At 43.7% G+C, this 22,077-nt stretch overlaps 2 protein-coding genes across 2 annotated transcripts; one reads left to right on the forward strand and one right to left on the reverse strand.

Moving 5' to 3' along the window:
• The first annotated feature begins 6,860 nt into the window (after positions 1-6,860).
• On the forward strand, positions 6,861-10,568 carry LOC121053953 (AP2-like ethylene-responsive transcription factor CRL5). The gene is made up of 9 exons (XM_040522634.1): positions 6,861-7,251; positions 7,434-8,025; positions 8,112-8,197; positions 8,400-8,408; positions 8,527-8,615; positions 8,786-8,859; positions 8,973-9,023; positions 9,119-9,195; positions 9,898-10,568. Exons 1-9 carry the CDS (start codon positions 6,861-6,863, stop codon positions 10,566-10,568), a joined length of 2,040 nt encoding a protein of 679 aa, XP_040378568.1.
• Positions 10,569-16,292: 5,724 nt separating this feature from the next.
• On the reverse strand, positions 16,293-19,682 carry LOC102716108 (probable xyloglucan glycosyltransferase 9). The gene is made up of 5 exons (XM_015835622.2): positions 18,939-19,682; positions 18,544-18,852; positions 18,161-18,451; positions 17,951-18,064; positions 16,293-17,284 (listed from the first exon to the last, which is right to left on the reverse strand). The coding sequence occupies exons 1-5, from the start codon at positions 19,680-19,682 to the stop codon at positions 16,664-16,666; spliced, it is 2,079 nt and encodes a 692-aa protein (XP_015691108.2). The 3' UTR covers positions 16,293-16,663.
• Between the last annotated feature and the right edge of the window lie 2,395 nt (positions 19,683-22,077).

The raw sequence follows: 22,077 nt of genomic DNA on the forward strand, positions 1-22,077 counted from the left end.
TAGGCTAGCCGTGAAATTCGTTTTCTATTCGTGTCTAAAAACCTCTCTCTTCTAACATCCGATCAAACATTCGATGTGACACATCTCCTAAAAATTTTCTTATCACCTAATACCATCTCTGATCATACCTCCCTCCTCTCTCTCTCATGGGAGCATCCTACTGACCGCCATATAAAAAACTGGTCCGCGCAGCAGTTGACCTTTTGACTTGCAGCAAATTTTAAAAAAAGAAACGAAGTTTTAAATCGATATAACTGAAAGCTGCCACACGTATCTATTCACCATCCAGGCCCCCACACCATTCCTCGCATTCCACTGGGTTTTGCATTAATTTATACCACCTCAGCACAATTGTACGTATACGACTACCTGTATATATACTGGAGTATTACTGTAGCTGTGTGTAGCACACCTAGCTAGCCCCTTGTGTGTATAAATACGTACTACTATACTGGTAGTAATACGTGTATCTGTATAGTTCTAGGTGTACTTGTTGAATTATGTACGTTTCATGCATGCATGCATGCATGCCACACGAAAGTAGCTTTATGCGGTGTTGCAACGCAGGAAGCCTTCCATTCCGCCTTTACTTAGCTATACGTGGCATCTTCTTCAGCAAATACATGTGCTTTACTATGGAGTCTTTGATATGTTATTAAATTTTCTTATGTGAAATAATCACTTTAATTTAAATTTATATGTAGATAATATATATTTAATTGGTTTTTAATATCAAGAAATTTGATGGCTAAATTATAAAATTATAGTGAGGATAGGTTGCCACCGCCACTACTCATTTTTATAGGTGTATATATAATTCCTCTCTTTTTTTAAATAAGTTATTATAGATTGCGTTAAGCTTTAATTTGGATTACCGCTTAAAACTTTCTTTTAAATTTATTATTTGTACGGGTTGGATCAGTCAACTACTCCCTTCATTTTTTTTATATGACGCCGTTAACTTTTAGGTCCACGTTTGACCATTCGTCTTATTAAAAAAATTATATAAATATTAATTAGTTTGTTATAATATGATTTATTATAATAGAAACTTTAATTATGTATTATAATTTTGTATATTTGGATAAAAATTTTGAATAAGACGAATGGTCAAATGTGATTCTAAAAGTCAACGGTGTCATACATAAAAATAAAAATATGGAGAGAGTATTACTTTTAGCCAGTTGAGCCTCTCCTGGGACAAATGCATAAATTGCAATAGATGGAGATCGAGTTCGCTGATGATCTAACAAGTCGATTTGTTTTTGTAGTGGTCCAAGTTACACAATAAAGGTAAATTTAACTAATCCAAAATAAAAATATAAATTTAAAAATATTTAAAATAAAACTTACAACCTCAGTCCCAAAATAAACGAATTTCAATTTTTGACTCTTCGTCTTATTTGAATTTTTTATGATTAATATTTTTATTATTACTACATGATAAAACATGAATAGTACTTCACATGCGACTATTTTTTAAAAAAATTTAATAAATTTTTCAAATAAGACGGCCGGTCAAACACTCGAACTAGAGAAACCAGAAATCCTCTTTTTTGGGACGGAGTAGTAGACAATAAAATGCGATCCAAAGTGAAATGTACTTTTGCTTTTTTTCGTTGGTCATATAATTGCACGTAGTGAGAGTACGGTATATAGGGGGAATTTAATTTATATACGCGTGAATAATTTGTTTTTCAATTTTCATCGCAAGCTGGGTCAGGGCCAATTCTCTCTAGAAGTGCATGGTATGTGTATCAATCACATATGCATACAGAGGCTGGATTTCTATTTATCACCTAAAAGATTCATAGATGCACGCAATATATATTATGTTGCATCTGCTAGCTTGCTTGTTCTAAATGATATTTATTGCATAAACAAATAAATTAACTGCTACACAATTGAAAAATTGTTCAAAGTATTCTAAGAAAACTAATATATATATTTTTCGTGAAACATATTATTTAAAAGTTTGAAAAGCGTACAAATAGAAATTCAAAATCGGATGCTGCCAAAGTTGAAAGGTTGTTTAACAAATGTTTTAGTAAACTTACATATAACTCTCTGTAAAAAAATATATCATCAGAAATAGCTTGATAAGAGTGTTGATAATGATCCATAACCATAATACGCACTAGAACGAGGCGGCACAAAGGAGGGACATCAACCAAAGGAATCTCAATTGAAAACTTGTATGTGCAGTATAGCTACACTTCCTTGCCCTTCATTTGGCGATGGTATATCAACATCAGGGAACAATAAATCCTGTATATACGGTACGCGTACAAACGTATATTCTTCATTTCACGTTGACATGCATCATCCCTCCCATCAATCTATCATCTGCTACAGTCTACAAAGACTGTTGAGATGTGCTGTCTGCCGTGTGTGTGTGCATGTAATGGGTAGCATGCAGCTGACCTGTAGTTGTAATTTCATACAATATGTATGGAATTAAATCAGATCAATCACCAGTTGTAATGGTTCTAGCAGAGATGGATACTACAGTGTGATGGTTTGAAGTGACAAGCTAGCTAAAGGCTCTGGTGCCCCTCTCCTCTTTGGGTCTTTCTGGATAGTTTCTCCTACTTCCTAGAAAAAGCTGTTTCTATCGTAAGCTGGCTTAAACGGTTTATAACTTCTAAGAATATAGTTATAGATTCTGGAAAATGAACTAAGAATTTAGAAGCTAGAGAAGCTGGGTTTAGAAGCTTTTCCAGATTCTTAAAAGCTAACTACCAAGCAGGTGCTTATCAGAATCTAAAAACTTTTTGTATCCGCTCAACACAGATGTACGCAACCGAGCATCGTCGAATGTCTGGGTTGCATGTAATCGTAGCACAAGCAACTTTCAGAGTCGTTGTTTAATTAGCCTTTCGTTAACAAATACAAATAATATATTCGAAAATAAAAAATAGTAAAAAAATATTATATATGTGTTGTTGGCGATGTAAAAATAAAAGTTTAAAAATAAACTACCATAAACAAAACTCAAAATTAACTCTAAATTTAATGTTTAAAATTTAACTATGGATCGTAAAAAATTAAAAAGATACATCCTTTGGATGTGTTATTTTGTCGATAAAACTGAAAATGTAAACAACTGTCTAATTTCTTATTGCTGATTAATGATGTAAGATTTAGAATTAACGGTGAAACTATTTGTAGAAAGACGTGATGATATATTTCTTTTTTTTACAAACAAAAGTGTAGTGTTTCGGTAATTGTGCACATAAATTGCAAGAAAAAAGAGAATAATAGACCAAAATATCACCACCTTTGTGTTGGAAATATGGTCATATTTCGGTATATTTTAATTCAAAATAATAAGACAATAAGCATGACAAAAATAGGAAATAATCTAACGATTACGAACAGAACATTTGACAGCATGCTTAATGTACGATAAGCATAAGCATCCATATGATCATGAAATAGTAATGAAACCATTGCTATCAGGCATTTGAAAATATTAAACAGAATAGAAGAGAGTGCGATATACCCTGAAAATGGTCATCCGCTGGTCTTTGAGGCAGTACTGCCTCCATTGGTGTTGTTGTTTCCGTTGACGTTGATGTTGTCGTGCACAACGCTGCCGTCGCCGTGCGCGCCGCCGCCGTCGTGACCACCGTCGCTCCCGCTTTCATTCCCGTCAGTTGACATGGCGCAGTGAGCAGTCGTGCGAATGCACTCCCCAAAAACCTTAGCACCCGCATACCCGAGCAGGTACTCTGGCGAGAGGGGTTCCGGAGGCCTGCTCGTTCCGAACTCTCATGCGCGCAAGAGAAACAGAACCGGGGAGACAGATGGGTGGCACAAGAACTCGAGAAGAACCAGAGAGGAGAAAAAGCTATGGAGAAGAACGCTCTGACCTCGGGAAGAAGAAGGAGGAATATGGAAACCCTCGAAACCGCGTCCCCTTATCCCGGGATTCCGTGACGGAATTACCACGCAGTCAAATCGCGTAATTATTGCTGCGGACGTTGCGCGCAATCAAATCGCGTGATTACCGCTGCGCAATTACGGGGATTCGAAATTCTTTCCTTCAATTCCCAGCCGTTGCAAAAAGGAAGGGACGGACGGGCGGGTGCCGCGCCGCGTCCCGGACCGGACCGGCCGGCCGGCGGGCGCGCGCACGCGTGTGGCGGTCTTCCTACTGTCTCAACCAGTCAACGGAGAGTCTCACTAACCTCTCTATTTAAGTTGAGCTTCTCCACTTTAAATCTCTAAGGTGATATTATTGTCTCTACCATTCATTGTGGGCTAGTTGAATTTTAATCAACTTTAATTGGGCCTAGCCCATTTTGATCACCACCTTTGCACTAAGGATCTTTGGAGTTTGATGGACACTATTCTTAAGCTTTTTAATGGTGTTTTCTGTGTAATGTTTTTATATAAAAGTAGTTTAAAGTAATTTTTCACTCTACGCTATCATTTTATTCACTTATATCTTAAACAGCTAGTATCAAAAAAAAGAGAACAGTTTATTTTTTTAGAACTTGGCAATTTCAAACACAACCTTAGGATATGGACTTTACAAACTTGTACCAGATCAAGTTCTAGTATGTATTATGTAACCTGTGAATTTCGTTATTTTTTAAATGCATTGATTCAAATAAGGCTAGTTTAAAATCATTGTTAAGGAAAAAAAAGGAGGAATAGAAAAAACCATATATTTCAATGAAAATGCAAGTATGAAATATTCCAAAACCAATAAAAAATAATGGACCATAAGTACCACTGACCCTCATATGTTCCATGCTAATACCGTCATATCACAAAGATACACATGGAAGCATATAATCAAGGAAGGGGTTAAGAGGCATCGATGACAATACGCATGGCCTATTATAAGCCATCTCCATAAAGTTAGACCTAAAATTTAGCGTAATGAAAACAGACGTAAGGAGAAAGGAAATGAAAATAAAGCATTAGTAGTTCGAAGGATATGTATCCAATATGAGGAGACGAAGGTGGCAAAAGGGTGCAAATGTCGTGGATGCATATAAGCGGCACAACTCATGTTATGTGATGGTGCTCATTGCGCTATAAAGACATATCCCTGGTGATTGTATATTAGGCGATGTTACACCAACCTCATGCCGTGAAGCGGCAACGTCATGAGAAGTGTTGCGTGATTCTTGCCGGGAGTCGCCTCTACCACCAAAATCATATACTTTCATGGATATGACAAAGAGTCGCGTAGATTGGATGTTAGTCTTAGGGAGTGGGAGGATAGGAAGGCGCTGCGAGGGCACCAGGCAAGATGGAGAGCGAGCATACGGAACAAGTTGTCATGATGGTAAGAGGTGTGACTATATATATCCAACTGTTCTTGTGTACGAAGGATCCCATGTCTTTGTAGCTAGGGATGGTATTCATTCCCTCTTAATATTTCTATATAAGTATCATATATGCTCAAAATACCTATATTTTTATGATCTATCTAAACATATGTGTTGTTTAGTTAGTGTGGCTTTGTTTCTCCTACCTATATTTAACATATATTATGATACTCTAATTATTTTTATTTAGTTATACACTGTTGGATTTATATGTTTCCTCCTAATTGTTTTACGTACTTCATCAACCAAAAGAAATCATGTATAATCTAACATACATATTTATACAAGGTTACAAATATTAAAACACAACTTTAATTTTTTTCAAACCCCGATACATATGTTACCCTTTTCATTTCCAATGCATTTATTTCCAACTTTTATAAACTTAAATTAAATACAATATTTATTAAAATTAGAATTTTTATAGGAGCCACATCTTTTTCTTCTACTTATGATTATAAGCTAAAATTTATTTTTTAAACATTAACTTTAGAGTAGGTTTTGGTTTTCATCAAAGTTTATTTTTAAGCATATATATTTAGATCGCTAATTAATATGCATATAAAATTTTTATTCATAAGTTAGTCTTTATTTATAAATTTATCATTTGGTTTTTCCTTAAACAAACCAATCCATCCATTCCCTTGATAAAAAAAGTTTAAAACAAAATCAGGTTGTGTTTAGTTCCAAATTTTTTTTAATAAAGACGTCACATCGATGCGTACGGTCACATATTTGAAGTGTTAAATATAGTCTAATTATAAACAAATTTCAGATTCCGCCGGAAAACTAATCTTTAGAGTCTAATTAATCCGTCATTATTACTATATGTTGGTTATTGTTGCACTTATGGCTAATTATATACTAATTAAGTTCAAAAAATTTTCTCATGATTTTTCTCGTAACTACGTGATTAGTTTTAATGTTCATATATATTTAATATTTTACTTAGTTATTCAAAGATTTGATGTAATGTTTTAAAAAAAGTTCGTGTGATAGGGGTTATGCGAAACACACAGTATCTAATACCAGTATCAAAGCTAGTGACGCAATGGAAGGGTTGGTTTCCTTCTCCCTACCTACACAGATCCCCATGCAAAGCGTAGAGATAAGAAGAGAGAATGTGGTAGATTCTTTCCTGTGTGCAGAAAGTTAAAGAAAAAAAAAAGTGAAGCCTCAAGCGGCTCAAGCCCAAATATCAGCAAGCAACTCATTCCTTTTGCACACCATCAAAGCCCTCTTCTCCTCTCCTCGCTCGCTCTCCACCGCTTCATCTCATCCGCCACCGCGCCACGCCCACACGCGCGCGCGCACCCACACCGAAGCCTTGGCGCGGCTAGCAATGGAGGGCGGCATCATTGCGGCATGTACTCGCCAATGATTGATCGCCTCATTCGCTGCTCCTCGCTTCTTCCACCCGCCACCTTCTCCTCCTGAATCCCTCCTCCCTCCCTCCCTCCCGAGTCCCGACCAGCCGGCCTCACTGTTGCTCTCTGCAGCAGCGTCACCATCATGGCTAGCGGCAGCAACAGCAGCGGCAGCATCGCTGCCACCGCCGGTGGTGGCGGTGGCGGCAGCTGGCTGGGGTTCTCGCTGTCGCCGCACATGGCGGCGGCGACGCCCTGCGCCGGCGTCGATGATGTCGGCCACCACCACGTGCACCAGCATCATCATCATCATCAGCAGCAGCAGCATGGAGGAGGAGGGCTGTTCTACAGTCCTGCTGCGGTGGCCTCCTCGTTCTACTACGGCGGCCTCGGCGCCGGGCACGACGGCGTGGTAACCTCGGCGGCGGCCGCCAGTGGCGGGTACTACGCCGCCGGGTTCTCCTCCATGCCGCTCAAGCCTGATGGCTCGCTCTGCGTCATGGAGGCGCTCCCGGGAAGCGACCAAGAACAGCACGGTGAGCTAGCGAACATGGTAGCTAGGTGGCAGATAGAGAGAGAGAGAGAGGCAGTTCGTGCCGGCCTTCGTCTAGACATGCAGCGCGGGTTCTTGCTGCTACAGTGGCGTTCATTGCTCGCTTTGGCTTGTTGCAAATGCGTGTCTCTTTATGTCTCTTGGTTGGCTTTGACTCGTGATCAGGGGTGGTGGTGTCGGCGTCGCCCAAGCTCGAGGATTTCCTAGGCGCGGGCCCCGCCATGGCGCTCAGCCTCGACAACTCCGGCTTCTACTACGGCGGGAACGGTCATCCCCACGGGCACGGGCACGGGCACGGCCAGGACGGCGGCACCGTCGGTGGCGACCCGCACCACGGCAGCGGCGGCGGAGGCTTCCTCCAGTGCGCGTTGATCCCCGGCGCCTCCGGCGGCCACGACGCGGCGTACGCCCACGCGGCGCTGGTGCACGAGCAGTCCGCCGCGGCAATCGCTGCCGGCTGGGGGATGCACGCCGGCGGCCCCATTATGGGCGGAGGCTACGACGCCGACGACGGCGGCGGCGGCGGCATCATGCCCGTGCACCCCCTCACCCTGTCCATGAGCTCGGCCGGGTCCCAGTCCAGCTGCGTGACCGTTCAGGCCGCCGCCGGCGCGCCCCACGGCGGCGAGGCGTACATGTCTGTGGACGCCGTGAGCAAGAAGCGCGGCACGGACCGCGGCGGGCAGAAGCAGCCGGTGCACCGCAAGTCCATCGACACGTTCGGGCAGAGGACGTCGCAGTACAGGGGCGTCACCAGGTAGTAGCAGCGCCGCCGCGGCCACCTCTCTCGACCGCCATGGCTTCCTCCTTCACTTAACCCCAAGCTGTAAACCTCGTAAAAAGCAGGCATAGGTGGACGGGGAGGTATGAGGCGCACCTCTGGGACAACAGCTGCAAGAAGGAAGGCCAGACCAGGAAAGGACGCCAAGGTCAGTAGCTTCCTCGTCGCCATCGTCGTCTTCTTCCTCTAGCTTCCCCTCTAACCACCTAGCTCATGTGACTAATCCATCACAATTTCAAGCTTCAAATGCTGATGAAATTTGTTTTCTTGCATATGTGCGATCGTCCTGCTGAATCTTTTGCCCGGGGATTGATTGGTGCATCCATGATGGCACGTTCTGTGATCTGCAGTGTATCTTGGTGAGTAGTAGTAGTAGTAGTAGTAGAAGTAGACCAGTAGTAGGATTAGTACATGGATTAATTCATTTTGTGTTGAGAAAAAAAATGTGATTTCGAGATTGCAATGCAACTTTGCTAGGTGGATATGACATGGAGGAGAAGGCTGCGAGGGCGTATGACCTGGCGGCGCTCAAATACTGGGGGCCTTCCACGCACATCAACTTCCCGGTGATTAAATTACCAACTGATTTAGTTCATTTCTAGTTGTTCTTACAAGTGAACAAATACTCGTTTTTGGTTCAAGGCCACTCTGAATGGCTGTCTGTAATGGCGTGATCACACATTGCACATTGTAGCTATGGAGTTACTGATGTTGTTTTTCACCATTTTCTGGACAGTTGGAGGACTACCAGGAGGAGCTGGAGGAGATGAAGAACATGTCGAGGCAGGAGTACGTGGCTCACCTCAGAAGGTACAGAAACACACAACTGAACTGATCACAGAATTTCCATGTCACTGAACAAACAAGAATGTAATAATAATGCTGAGAGCTAAGCTAAGCTACCTCACTCGCCATTGCTGCAGGAAAAGCAGTGGCTTCTCGCGTGGGGCTTCGATCTACCGTGGAGTCACCAGGTCGTTGATCACACTAAAAATGTTTTACTGAAGATGGCACTAAAACGAGAAGTAATTAACTTTGATGTGTGTGTGTTTTGTGTCGACGATTGCAGGCATCACCAGCACGGGCGGTGGCAGGCGCGAATCGGCCGCGTCTCAGGCAACAAGGACCTCTACTTGGGAACATTCAGTGAGTGTTCTTCTTCCTCTCATCTCTGCAGCTGCACATCATGATCGATCGATCGATTTAGTTATCGTTGCCAGAAAGCCAGATTCTTCTCTGCGTGCATGAATGGCCATGTCGTCACGACGCATCATGATCGATCGGCGACGAGACCGTAGCATAGCATGGTAGTTGTTGCGGCAAAGGTGTGTTGAGGTTGGGCGTTGCAGAGGCTGTCACGGTTTAAGGACGCAGGGTGTCCTGTCACAATGATCATGAGAGCTCGGTCAGCTGGCTGGCTAGCTTGAATGATGGCCATGGCGATGGCTGGCCCAGCTCCAAAGAATGTTTCGCCATGCCGTTTTCTTGCATGCTTTTTGATTGCTGCTGCAGGCAGGCGGCAGCACAGGGGGGCTTTTGCGCATGCAAAACCGTCCCCCCCCCCCCCCCCCCCCCCCCCCCCCGGTGTGGCGTATGCATGCATGCGCCTTCGCCTTTTGCTCCGCTCGCTTTCCTAAGGCTGTGCTCGCCGCAGTCGACGTCGCATGCTCGCGTCGCTTTTGCCGCCGCCCCCGCGCCATGCCCGTTCGACCTCTGCCTGTCCGGACCGCCCGCGCCGGCGGCGAAAGCTCGCTTCCGGGGTGTTCGTCCGATTTGCGTGTGCCATGCCGGGCCCTTTTGATGTGTTTGATTGGTGATGAGTTTGTTTGATTGGTTGTATGCGTGCAGGCACGCAGGAGGAGGCGGCGGAGGCGTACGACGTGGCGGCGATCAAGTTCCGGGGGCTCAACGCCGTGACGAACTTCGACATCACGAGGTACGACGTGGACAAGATCATGGAGAGCAACACGCTCCTCCCGGGGGAGCTGGCGCGGCGCAAGGGTAAGGAGGAGGGCGGCGGCAGCGGCGCGGCGGCCAGCGCGATCGCGGAGAGCGCGGCGGTCGCCGACGCCGCGGCCGCCTTGGTGCAGGCCGGGAACGCGGCGGAGTGGAAGATGGCAGCGGTGCCCGCCGCCGTGAGAACGGACGAGCGGCAGCACGGTGGCAGCCACCACCACCACGACCTCCTGTCGAACGAGGCCTTCTCTGTGCTGCACGACATCGTGTCCGTGAGCGCGGACAGCGCACGCGGCGCCGGCTCCAACGCCAACACCAGCGCGGCGCACATGTCGAACGCGTCGTCGACGAGCCTGAACAACTCCGGCGAGCACAGCCCGGACAGGGTGACCATGGGCATCGGCGGCGGCGCCCTCGCCATGCTGTTCGCGAAGCCGGCGGCGCCGAAGCTGATCAGCCCGCTGCCGCTCAATTCCTGGGCCTCGCCCACGCCGCCGGCGCCGGCGAGGCCCGGCGTGTCCATCGCGCACCTGCCAATGTTCACCGCGTGGACCGACGCATGAGCAGCAACACGTAACTCGCAAAACATCAAGCATCCTCGTCACTAGCCGAGGTCCATAGCCACTTTAGCTTAGGAGCTGGTTAGTTAGTTAGTTAGTGCTAGTTGAGCAAGAATTAGGGTAGAAATGAAATCCAATATGCATATGCATGCTTTGCCTCTTGTGTTACCTTCTTTAATAGAAGGGTTTTTGTAATATTGAGGCCAGCAGCAGCAGCATGTTAGTACACAGCCACACTGATTGGAGTTGGATGGTTAGGTCTTAGTCACTTGACTTCAACAGAAACTATGCGTAGGTTTTGCAAAGCTCATCTCACTGTTCTTGTGTTTTATCATCGGTGCATTAATTAAAACTGCACTGCAAATCACTATCAAATTCTAAGTATAGGTAATCGCGTTTCAGTACTCCGTCCGGTTGATCTCTTGACGGCACGTTCTTGATCGAACGGTTCTACCTAACCCACCCGCACGATCTTCCAGAACTCGGTCTCAGGCGCACGCTTCTCCAACCAGCCAATTACATGTGATCCTCGTAGACAAACCTTTATATTTATAAAATTTATATAAAAATATTATATGTATAAACTTTATGGCTAAATAGTTTACGCACAAATTTTAATACATTCAATAATATTATATGTATAAACGTTATATATATATATAATATTATACATATAAACTTTATACACTATATATTATACCTCTGCACTTTATATACTAAATAATATAATAATAGACTTTATATATAATATTATAATATAAACTTCATTCACAAAAGTTATACCCATAATTTTATGGGTTAATTGAATCGTGTCATTATAAATTTGGTTGATTTAAAAAAATATTATTACTATTCAACTAATTAGAAGGATATCACTATATTTTCAAAATAACTTTTCGAGATATGTCACTCCATTTCCCTTCGATGATTTTTAAAAAATTCCTGGACATATTACCCTCCATGTTGTTCACCGTTCCGAAAGACCGTTCGAAGTGCATGTGGCAGTTTGGTCAAAAAAAAAATCTTCTAAATACATTAAAGGGGTACATGGTGACATATATCTTGAATAGTTGAATAGTTGTGAAATTATAATAACATCATCTCAATTAGTCGAATACTAATAATATTTTTCAACATAGACAATTTTATAGCAGCATGGATACAATTAACTCTGATTTTATATACAAACTTTATAAATTGAAACATTGAATACACAAATATCTCATATATACAAACTTTCTGTATTTAAATATTCTATACATCATAGAAAAAAACTCATATATGTTTAGACAGAAGCAACAAAATAAAAAGAAAGAGAGCGTGTGTGGGCCGTAATGCTAGCCTTAGGCCCAGGCAGGCGGAGCGTGTGTGGGCCGTTAGAAACTGGATTCGCTTACGGGCCGGGCCTGGTGGTCTCAGGATGTTGGGCTGTGTTTGGAGTACTGCTTCTGGGATCGTCGCCCCGCGGGCCGCGGCCCGCCGAGCCGGGCCGGTGGCCCATTTGATTCGTTGAACCGATGACCCAACAGAACTCCGTATAAAGCTGTCCGTTTTCTTTGGAAAGAAAAATACTGGTGCGAAAAAAAATCTGCAGGGATCTAGCTGATGCTGTGTCGTTCCCTCCGGCCTGCATTGGTTTTTCTTTTCTAAATACTATGGCCTCCGTCACATAAAATGTTGTTCGCCTTTTGAACCTTCAATAAATTTATGCCTGATTGTTTTAATTATAATACATTTATCTATTACTTTACATAACTTTAATATAATAAATATTTTTAAAAAAATCTTCGTGCGACAAACCTCATAATTGAATTTGCTTGTAAGAGCAAGTTCCATAGTATAGCTAACTACTAGCTCTAAATTATCTAGTCAATTTAATAGCTAATCCATACCATAGTTAGGTATAAAATATATATTACACTATTAATATCTAGTCCCATATGTTATACATATATTATATCTTGTAGTATGTGTCGCAGCTGACTACAAATCTATAGATTGTTTCTTTTCTCTTTATCTACTTAAAAAATATTTATAGTTGATTTAAAGTCCCTGCTCTAAAGTTACTGTGACCACCACTCACTCGGATGAGTGCCGGGTGTACTACTCACACCCGTTCACTCTGACCGTTGTACACCACGGTTGAGCGTGTCGTGGGTGGACCAACTGGGCAAATAATTGGACCATTATATGTAAAAATTTGCCTAATTGCCTTTTTACGTCACACGGCAAACACAGACTGACACACACGGATCATTACAGCGAAGCTTAAGTGTCAGGTGTTAATGCGTGACATCATCATTAAGCTATGGCTGCTCTATCAGCTTCCAGAGCTGCGGCAATCATTCGAAATGATCAGAAGAGCTCGAGTTGATCGAGCAATCCAGATCACCAGATGTAAGAACGCAGAATGCATGGCTGAAACCGTTCCCGTCCCTTGGCTTATACTGCAAGACGGCAGACAGCTGATATATCCTGACAAAGCTGCGTACTTTGTACTCAACAACTCAAGCACTAGCACCTAATACTACTCCCTCATTTTCAGCTTTCGCCTAAACTACTCCCTTCCGTTTCATAACGTAATATGTTTGATTTTTTGTTTGATCATTTGTCCTATTCAAAAACTTATGAAAATATCATTTATTTTGCTTGTGACTTACTTTATTATCAAAAGAACTTTAAGCATGACTTGATATTTTTTATATTTGTACAAAATTTTTAAATAAAATAAATGGTTAAATGTTGCAACCAAAAAAGTCAAATATCTTATATTATGAAACATGGCTAGTAGGAAATAGACGACAGTCTAAACGGCGTCTAAACGGTAGATGGAGCGAATTCGTCTTCTTTATGGGCTAAACAATGAATTTGATGGTCTGAGCATTTAAACAGGCTAAACGAAATGGTAGTCGGTCCATTTTGAAGGTGGCGACGTTGATTAAACGCCGACTTGGCGAATTTGCCGATGGCAGAGCACAATGCCCCACAAGCCAGATCGCGCCTGGCAGAGGCGAAAAATAGAAGGGAATTAGGGTTTATATAGGGTGCAATTCTTTTTCCTCTGTGCTTCATGTTTTTTTTTCTTTGTGGCTTTCTGCTTCTCCTTATCCCTATTGGCGCCTCCCATCTGCTGCACATCCTCCTCCCCATGGCGCCCCTCTGCAGCTCCTCCCCACGATGACTTGCCCTGTGCTGCTCTAGGAATCCAGATAAATGCCTCCGCCTCTAGTTCTCCGGTTGCGAATCCACTAATCAGTGATTGATTAGATGTTTCATGCTTTCGGAATAAGGTATGCCTTATATCTCATATTTGCTCATTTTAGAATCGTATACAAAAACAAGTGATACATTGGATATTATTTTAGATCATGTATTTTTTACCAAGAGTAGGAAAGCTGTTTAAAATGATTGATCCATTTAAACGACATTAATTTGTTTAAATGCTAGACACGGAGTAACTGACCAACTAGCTTTTACCGTGTAGGCAAATACTGCTCATTTTAATGGGGATTGTTTTCAATCGCGTGTAATTTTCACTTATTTTAATCAAAATTTTTCCTTTTTCTAATCAGCCCATGTTCTTTAGTAATTTCTCCAATGGCGGCAAGACGATGATAACGATTGTGTCATTAGGGCTTAGGGTTTAGGATGGTAAAGGATTTAGGGAGAAGGATCAAGCTCAAAGGCATAGATCAAGATTCGATGGCATGGATTGAGCTTGGTGTGGTGGATAAACATCATGTGATGGGCTCCATGGTGAAGTGCCTCGAGGTGGCATCAACGACCAGTAGGCACATGTTTTTTTTCTTTACTTTTGTTCTCTCTTCCATAATCTGCTCATCACCTATGCAGATCTCCATATCACACGTGGGTTAGGTTGGAGGGGGATTTCATCAAGGGGTTAGGGGGCATGACCTCTGCAAGGTGATCATGCAAGATGTTCTCTTCGCTGAGTACCCTCGTTGATAGCAGACCTAGAAGAGAAATGGTCTAAGACCATTAACAATGCAAATACATGACATGTGGTCGTAGAGGACAATACTAGAGATTCCCTTTCACCTAGTCTTTGGTCAAGCCACTGCGAAGTCCCTCGCCTCACTGAGAAACGAGGACATTACAAAAATAATATACCCACGCTATTGAGGCCATAAGCTTCCTCAACAACAATTTAGTATCGACTTACTCACACGATAGAGAGTCTATTATAGGTGACACATGGACACTCTATGGAGGAAGGGTGGTTGTGGGCCAAGAAAGGGGAGGGAGTGGATGGGGTAGGGAAAGTAACGGAATGATTTTATTTATTTATTATCTTTTAGGGGTTAGAGTAGATATTCTCTAGGCTTAAGCCACTTAACTATAAATTAAAATTGACTCAAGGATCATATAAAATCATAAGTGCTAAAATGCCAAAAAAAAATGCCCATCAAAAGTGTCAGCGTTAATACTCTAACAAGCTGAAGGTAGTAATCGTTAGAATTTGTTACTCTTCTTTACCAAAAGAAGAAGGAAAAAAAAAAAGACATCTGCGCTGGTTGTATCTCCAGTTCAGCACGACAGCAAACGTCGTCATGTGAACAGCTCGCTTACGGCAGCCGCTGCCGCCCGCCCTGGACCAGCACAAGGACGGAGACAGACCGCCTCGGCGCGACGCAGCTGTCTCGCAGCCACATGCCGTGCAGATAAGGGGATGGACTCGCCACAGGTCAAGCTCACTCGCACACTACTCACAGCTGCAGCTAATTGTCATATTTAAAAAAAAACAATTTACTAATATTTTTTACATATGTATTTTTAAAGATCTGAAAGTTAGAACTGAAAAATAAATTTTGATGAAATAAAAAATAAAATCAACTTCAAATTTAAAGTTAAAAACTTAAATTTGATTTATACGTATAAGTAGAAGCGAAAAGACATATTTAAAAAAAACAATTTACTAATATTTTTTTACATATGTATTTTTAAAGATCTGAAAGTTAGAACTGAAAAATAAATTTTGATGAAATAAAAACTAAAATTAACTTCAAATTTAAAGTTAAAAAACTTAAATTTAATTTATATGTATAAGTAGAAGCGAAAAGATGAGATCGCTGCCGCTGCCACCATTCTCGCCTGCCCACAGCTCATCTCCAGTGGATCCAGACACTATCCGGGGTTAGTTTTTTGTTGCCATCTCACCATCTGCCATTCTTTTTCTCAGGCTCCTTGAAATGGACCCGGCATGTATGCGTACATGGAAAACGGGAGTATTTCTATAGCTTCAGGTAATTGACACCGGCTGCATGTCTGCCTGAATTGAGCCGGACTGGAATTTCCTTGGGGCAACTGGGGATGGAATGGAATACATCATCAGCAGGTAGTATGTGCTGTCCAGCTGTAGGATGATGTTTTCTGGTCTTGTACGTTACACCATACTACTGGTAGATTCATACTACTGGTAGATTGTACAAGACCACCAGGAAAAGCATGCCATTTCACAGGCTCTCTTCTCTCCCGGTTTGACGCTTTTGAAAAGCTTGTGAACATTTATATTCTTTTAATTGACTATCCTGCTGGAATCTGGACGCGTACATTAGCTTTCCAGTCATGTGACATTGTTAGGGACAGTATCTCAGTTTTGCTGGTGTCATTGTAGATTTGTAGTAGTAGAAAGGGTTCAACAAAAGCAGATTGACCAATAGGCAGGGCAGGATAGTCATCAGAAAGAATTCAGAAACAAGACACATGAGGAAGGGATGACTTCTAATCAAGGGCATTTTTTGATTCTGAATCACTAGTATAGGCAGTAATGTGTGTTGCCTCCTAAGATAAATCCCCCACATGAACACCAAAATTGGTTACAAAAGAATTGGAGAGCCCTGGAAGAACTAAGCACATTTACAGTCCCAGAAGAACTATATCTACACAACCGAGAGGGAGGGGGGGGGGTCTATATGTAGTGTACATCGTGCATCATGTTGTGTGAAGTCATGACTTAACCCATAGACGGCACAATTGCGTCATGCAACATTTTAATATCGCCAAAGAGCTTCAACACAACATCCTTTGAGCACCTCCATGGTCACTGTTTTTTAAACATCTATCTTGCTTTTTACAGTTTACTCAATCTGCTCGCCTATGAGATCAAGGCCTACTAACAAGAAAGAGATACCCTGGAACAGGAGGAAGTAGAAATGTATACCCTGTTTAGAGAGCAAACTGCGAGCCGCAGCGGTTAGTAAGAGTAATGACAGTGCAAGCTCTTTCTTGTATATCCGGTTGTGCTTCTTCTTTGCATCCTTTCTAGGAGCAGACTGCTCCTTTGCAATAGCATCGAGGTTAGGCGCCGATTCAGTTTTTTGGTGTTTCAGCTCTTTTGGTGCCAAAGCAATGAGGTCGCCCTCTGATGATCGGCCCGACTTCTTGGTCACCACCCACTCATATGCACTTCCAAGCTGGAACAGACCAGAGATCATGGCATTGAATTTTGTCACGGACATGGTGTTCTCAAAGAGTAGGTATGGGATGATGAAAGGGAAAGACTTGGGAGAAGGCAGGATGTTGAGCAAGGACATCAAGGCTGGAATGTAGCAAACAACCCAGTCAGGAAGCTCAGCTTCAGGCACAAACATTGTCATGGGGAGGATGATACAGAAGAGTGTGAAAGAGTAGAATGGTAATATGAGCTTTCGGAGAAGGAAGAAAAGGAAGATCAGGTTGGCTTTCTTCCAAAATGCAATCTGCAGCAGAATAAAACAAAGTTAATAAGCAATCTGATTGGAAAAATAGAGGTATCAACAAGCCAGTTGTTTCATCTAGACATCATATCAGGTACATTAGATTGATGACAATGACAATAAAAGGTGACAAGCAAACTCAAACTCCAATATACATTTAGATATCTACATTTTATATTGCAGTGAAATGGATGGTACTTTATGAGAATGCATCTTTATTTAAGTATATCAACCCAAGTACGGAGTACTTAAGAGAAAAGGCTAATGGTACAGGAAAAATCAAGACGTGAATTCAATTGCTCCAGGATCAGTTAAGTACCATAAAACGTCTAACATTAGAAGTTCACCATGTTAGCATCATTGGAGCATATTCACGGTGCTATGAGCATGTGCCATGTATCCAGCAAAAGAAACTTTTTTTTTTGTCAAGATCACTTAATCTAGACGTAGATGTTCAAATTTTCGTTTTAAGTACATATTGAATGATACATGTAATTGTTACAGGAAAAATGTTGTAAATACTAAAGATTTAACTCTATATCATGTTTGCATTAGCAAAACATTTATCTAGACCAATTCTTGCATGCACAACGACAATTCGTTAAATAAATCCATTGTTCAGATGTTTACAAAAATAAAGGACACCAAATAAGAGCGGTGAACCAGTACCTTGCATTTGATAATGTCCGGTAAGCAGAGTCTGAATAGCTGCATTGGACCGGAATGCCACCGATGCTGCTGCTTCCTATAAGCTTCATAGGACTCTGGCAATTCACATTGGCACTGTCCATAATGAGGGAAATGTGTTATTTCAGCTGAAAATGTGAACAAACATAACACAAACACCCAGTTATTCATAAACTTTGTCATATATAATACCTCAACGTCATTCAGAAAGATAAACTTCCAGCCCTTAAGGTGTGCCCGGACCGCAATGTCCATGTCCTCCACTGTCGTACGCTCCATCCACCCACCGGAGTCATCCAACGCCTTGATTCTCCACACCCCAGCAGTGCCATTGAACCCAAAGAAGTTTAGGAATATCCCATTCACTTGTTGTTCAACCTCAAAGTGGAAGCAAAGATTAATGTTTTGCAGCCGAGTCAATAGGTTCTCATCCTTATTCACAAATGACCATCTTGCTTGCACTAGACCCAATTCATCATTGTCCTGCAAAGGCCAGTAAATGGATCGGAATTAGAACCCTAAATCATATACATTATCACCACCAACTAAAGGTGCAAAAATTCAGCTCAATTTACCTTGAAATGTGGCACAGTTCGCTTCAAGAAGTCCGGATTCGGTTGGAAGTCAGCATCAAAGATGGCTACAAACTCATAGTCCTTGACATAGCTGCAGCTCATCGCCGACTTGAGATTTCCGGCCTTATAACCATCCCTAAGGACGCGATGCCGGTACACAATCCGGGCGCCATTCTGCTGCCACTTGAGCACCTCCTCCCTGATCAGCGTCTGCGTGGTCGGGTCGTCTGAATCATCCAATACCTGAACCAGGAAGTTGGACCTCGGCCAATCAAGATTGCACACGGCTGCAATTGATTGCTGATAAACCTGGACAGACCAAGAAACAAACGTCAAAAGGTTGCAGCTTTGGAGACCAAAATGGCATGTTTTAGAGCGATAGCAACAGCACCAACCTCCTTCTCGTTGCACATTGGTATCTGCACGAGAACCATGGGGTAGTACCCGGCGTCGGGGTCTTCGGCGTCCAGCAATGCCGGCGACTTGGGCGTAGGCTTGATGCGCTTGAGGTGGACGTAGAAGCAGCCGAGGCACTGGATGAGGCGGTCGGCGCTCTGGATGAGGAACAGCACGACGCACGCGTCGGTGAGGAACTGGATTAATGGCGCGATATAGGTGGCGCGGAAGCGCAGCCACGACGCGTAGAGCGACTCGACGCCGATGACTGGGAGGGCGAGCGCGGAGGCGGCGAGGTCGTCCCAGCCATTGATGTAGGCGCCGAGCTCGACAATGAGGAGGAGAACCGATAGGGCGAGGAAGGCCTTGATGAACCCGTAGAAGCGGGAGCGGAGCACGGGGCTCTCGCCGGCGGCGGCGGCCGCGCCGGCGTCCGCGTCCGTCCTCCCAGCGGCCACCCTCCTTCTGGCGGCGGCGCCGAGCGCGACCGCCGTGGAGGCCAGCGACGCGAGGCAGCCGGCGGCCCGGTGCGCCTTGAGCAGCAGCACCCAGGTGATCTGCTTGGCGTTCTTGCCCCGGCCCCCCTTCCTCCGCCCACCCACCAAGAACTCCTCGTCGTCGTCATCCGGCGAGGAGATCTCGGAGATGGACCAGTTGGGGTTCTCCATCTTGACCACCACCGGCGTGCCCCGGTAGTGGTCGCCGCCGGCCTTCCCGCCCCATAAGCCGCTGCACGGCGCCATTAATGGCCGGTCCAAGAACCAGCCCTCCTCCACCTCCTCCTCCCCCCCCACCTCCTCTCCCTCACCTCACCTTTCGTTCTCCTCACCCCCCAAATTAGCCTCCCACTTCACCACCCTCTATTCCTGGACCTCCCCCTCCCCCCCTTCTCCCCCAATGCCAATCTCTGGCCCCACACTACGCAGCTGATTCCACTGCCATTTGAGCTTAAGAAGAGCTCTCAGCTGAGCTGAGCTGAGCCTGCGAGCGAGGAGAGGAGTGGGAAGTGGGAACAGCTCAGCTCAACACGTCAAGAGGAAGGAGGGAGAGAGAGAGATCAGCAGGAGGAAGAAGCTAATATTTTAATATTTTTTCGTCTTTCCGTGCGGGTTTATTTTAATTTAATTCGTTTTCGAAACCCTTGGTTTGGTAAGGTTTTTATGTCGGGAGTTAATTAGGGGGGGGGGGCAAATTACGCGGTTCCCGCGGTTTAAACCGGCAGGGGAAGGGCAAAAGGGGAAACACACCGTACTAAATCCTTTATGACTTTTGTGATTTTTTTTATTTTTATCGTGGAATGTTTGGAGCGGCTTTGGGCTGTGGTCCCTGCGTTTGAAATAGTTTTTCGCAAAATTTCGTTCTTTTTCACCTACGTCCCACTACAAATTTTTGGTTTGGGGCTCTTGCATTGGGTAGGTTGTTGGAGTTCGGGCTTTGGTTATTTCTGGGATCTGAAAATCTTTACCATGGGAGGAACAGTAATGACCTTTTCAGATGGAGATTTTCTTTGCATAAACACTCCTCTACTCCAGCATTATAGAAACCGCTTCTTCACGAGAAAAAAAACAGCTGCAGATTAGCTACTATCTACGTCCCCATAGTAACCTTATTTTCGTTTTTACGTGTCCAATGTTTGATCATTTGTCTTATTTTAAAAATTTGTAAAAAAACTAAAAAAATTAGTCACACATAAAATACTATTTATGTTTTATTATCTAGTAAGAATAAAAATATTAATCATAAAAAAATTTTAAATAAGACGAATGGTCAAACTTTGAACATGGAAAAACGAAAAATGAGGTTATTTAGGATGGAGATAGTAAAGGTAGGAGTAGTAATTAGCTGCGTTCACGAGGGTGTCGCTGCAAAAGAGACACAACGAAGCCGTAACTCCTGTGAGCGAAGAAGCTGTGGCTGCGCTGTCGTCCACCCCGTGAACAGCAGCCGCGGCGTGCCCGATCGGACGGCTCGCGACGGGGCACCGACGCGGCCCTTTTCAAACCGCGCCGTCCGATCGCCGGCGTGAGGAGAAGAAAAAGAAAATGTGGGGGGAGGAAAGCGACGGGAAGGGAGAGGAAAGCGCAGGGCGTGGGTCCCAGATAGACGGGCGTGTGGGGCCCACCGGGGGGGAGCGGTCGGGGGGTGGTCCCACACGAGACAGTGGGAGGAGGAGCGGGCGGGCGGGCGCGGCGCCGGGTCATCGCCGCTGTTGTAGAAAGCGGCCGGCCGGCCGGCCGGTCTAGGTTGCTCGACCCGCTCCGGACCGTCCGCGGTTTTACTCCGGCTGGGCGCTACTCCGGTTCGGCGGGCGGCGTTGGTTTGCTGCGTGCTGGGCGGTTTCATCGGCTGCTTTGTCGCACGCGTTTATCCCTTTTCTGCTTCCACCTGCAACGACCTTCTATTACGGGTTCTTTTTTACCGCTAATTTAGTCTAGTATCATTTTAGATAAAAAAATATGGACACATTTCCAAAACTTTAATTATTAATTATTTTAAAGCATTTAATATGAAAAGACTAGGACAATTTGTATGTATAAATGAGTTATAGATTGTACTTTAATAAAAATACATAGAGTTAGTATAGTTTTTAATAAAAGATTATATTCAAAGATATATTTAGAAGACCATATCATCATCCAAGGTAATAAGAATTATCATACTGCGTATTTTAACATAGCTTTATAAATGATGTTATTGATTTTTTTAAAAAAAAGTTAATAAATTTATATATTGAGATTTGTTATCCTTGTATTTCGTAACCATTTGTGCACACAAAGCCAGAATAATTCGTTGTCCTTGATTCTTCTAAGGTTTGCAAGTTTGTTATTGGAATTAAACTGGACGCTTCAGACTCATTATGATTGACCATGGTTTTGGGCATTTGTGCCGAGCACCATGGGCGACGACAACCAAACGTGCCATGCAGATGGTGTTGGTGGCTGTGAACTTGTGGTTATATTCTTCCGAGCCCTCCTTTTGCTGCTAAGAACAGTACACGATGCGTGCACTTGTTGTTCACGATCGTGACAAAAGAGCGTGCAAATGCACTTGGATCGGATCATGAGACGTCCCCTGGAAAATGGACACCTGAATTGCTGATGCTGCTCGATTGCTACTCCTGACCAGGTTCATGTTGTC

Source organism: Oryza brachyantha, chromosome 3 (genome assembly GCF_000231095.2).
Source record: "Oryza brachyantha chromosome 3, ObraRS2, whole genome shotgun sequence".
NCBI lineage: Eukaryota > Viridiplantae > Streptophyta > Magnoliopsida > Poales > Poaceae > Oryza > Oryza brachyantha.

Bases quoted from the DNA above. Each gene is read 5' to 3' on its own strand.
- LOC102716108 (XM_015835622.2), bottom strand. From the start codon at position 19,682: ATGGCGCCGTGCAGCGGCTTATGGGGCGGGAAGGCCGGCGGCGACCAC. The intron at 18,065-18,160 runs GTATTATATATG...CATTATGGACAG, and splicing joins TCTTTCTGAATGACGTTGAG to TGCCAATGTGAATTGCCAGA. The intron at 17,285-17,950 runs GTACTGGTTCAC...ATTCTGCTGCAG, and splicing joins CGGACATTATCAAATGCAAG to ATTGCATTTTGGAAGAAAGC.
- LOC121053953 (XM_040522634.1), top strand. From the start codon at position 6,861: ATGGCTAGCGGCAGCAACAGCAGCGGCAGCATCGCTGCCACCGCCGGT. The intron at 8,860-8,972 runs GTACAGAAACAC...CCATTGCTGCAG, and splicing joins TACGTGGCTCACCTCAGAAG to GAAAAGCAGTGGCTTCTCGC. The intron at 9,196-9,897 runs GTGAGTGTTCTT...GTATGCGTGCAG, and splicing joins CCTCTACTTGGGAACATTCA to GCACGCAGGAGGAGGCGGCG.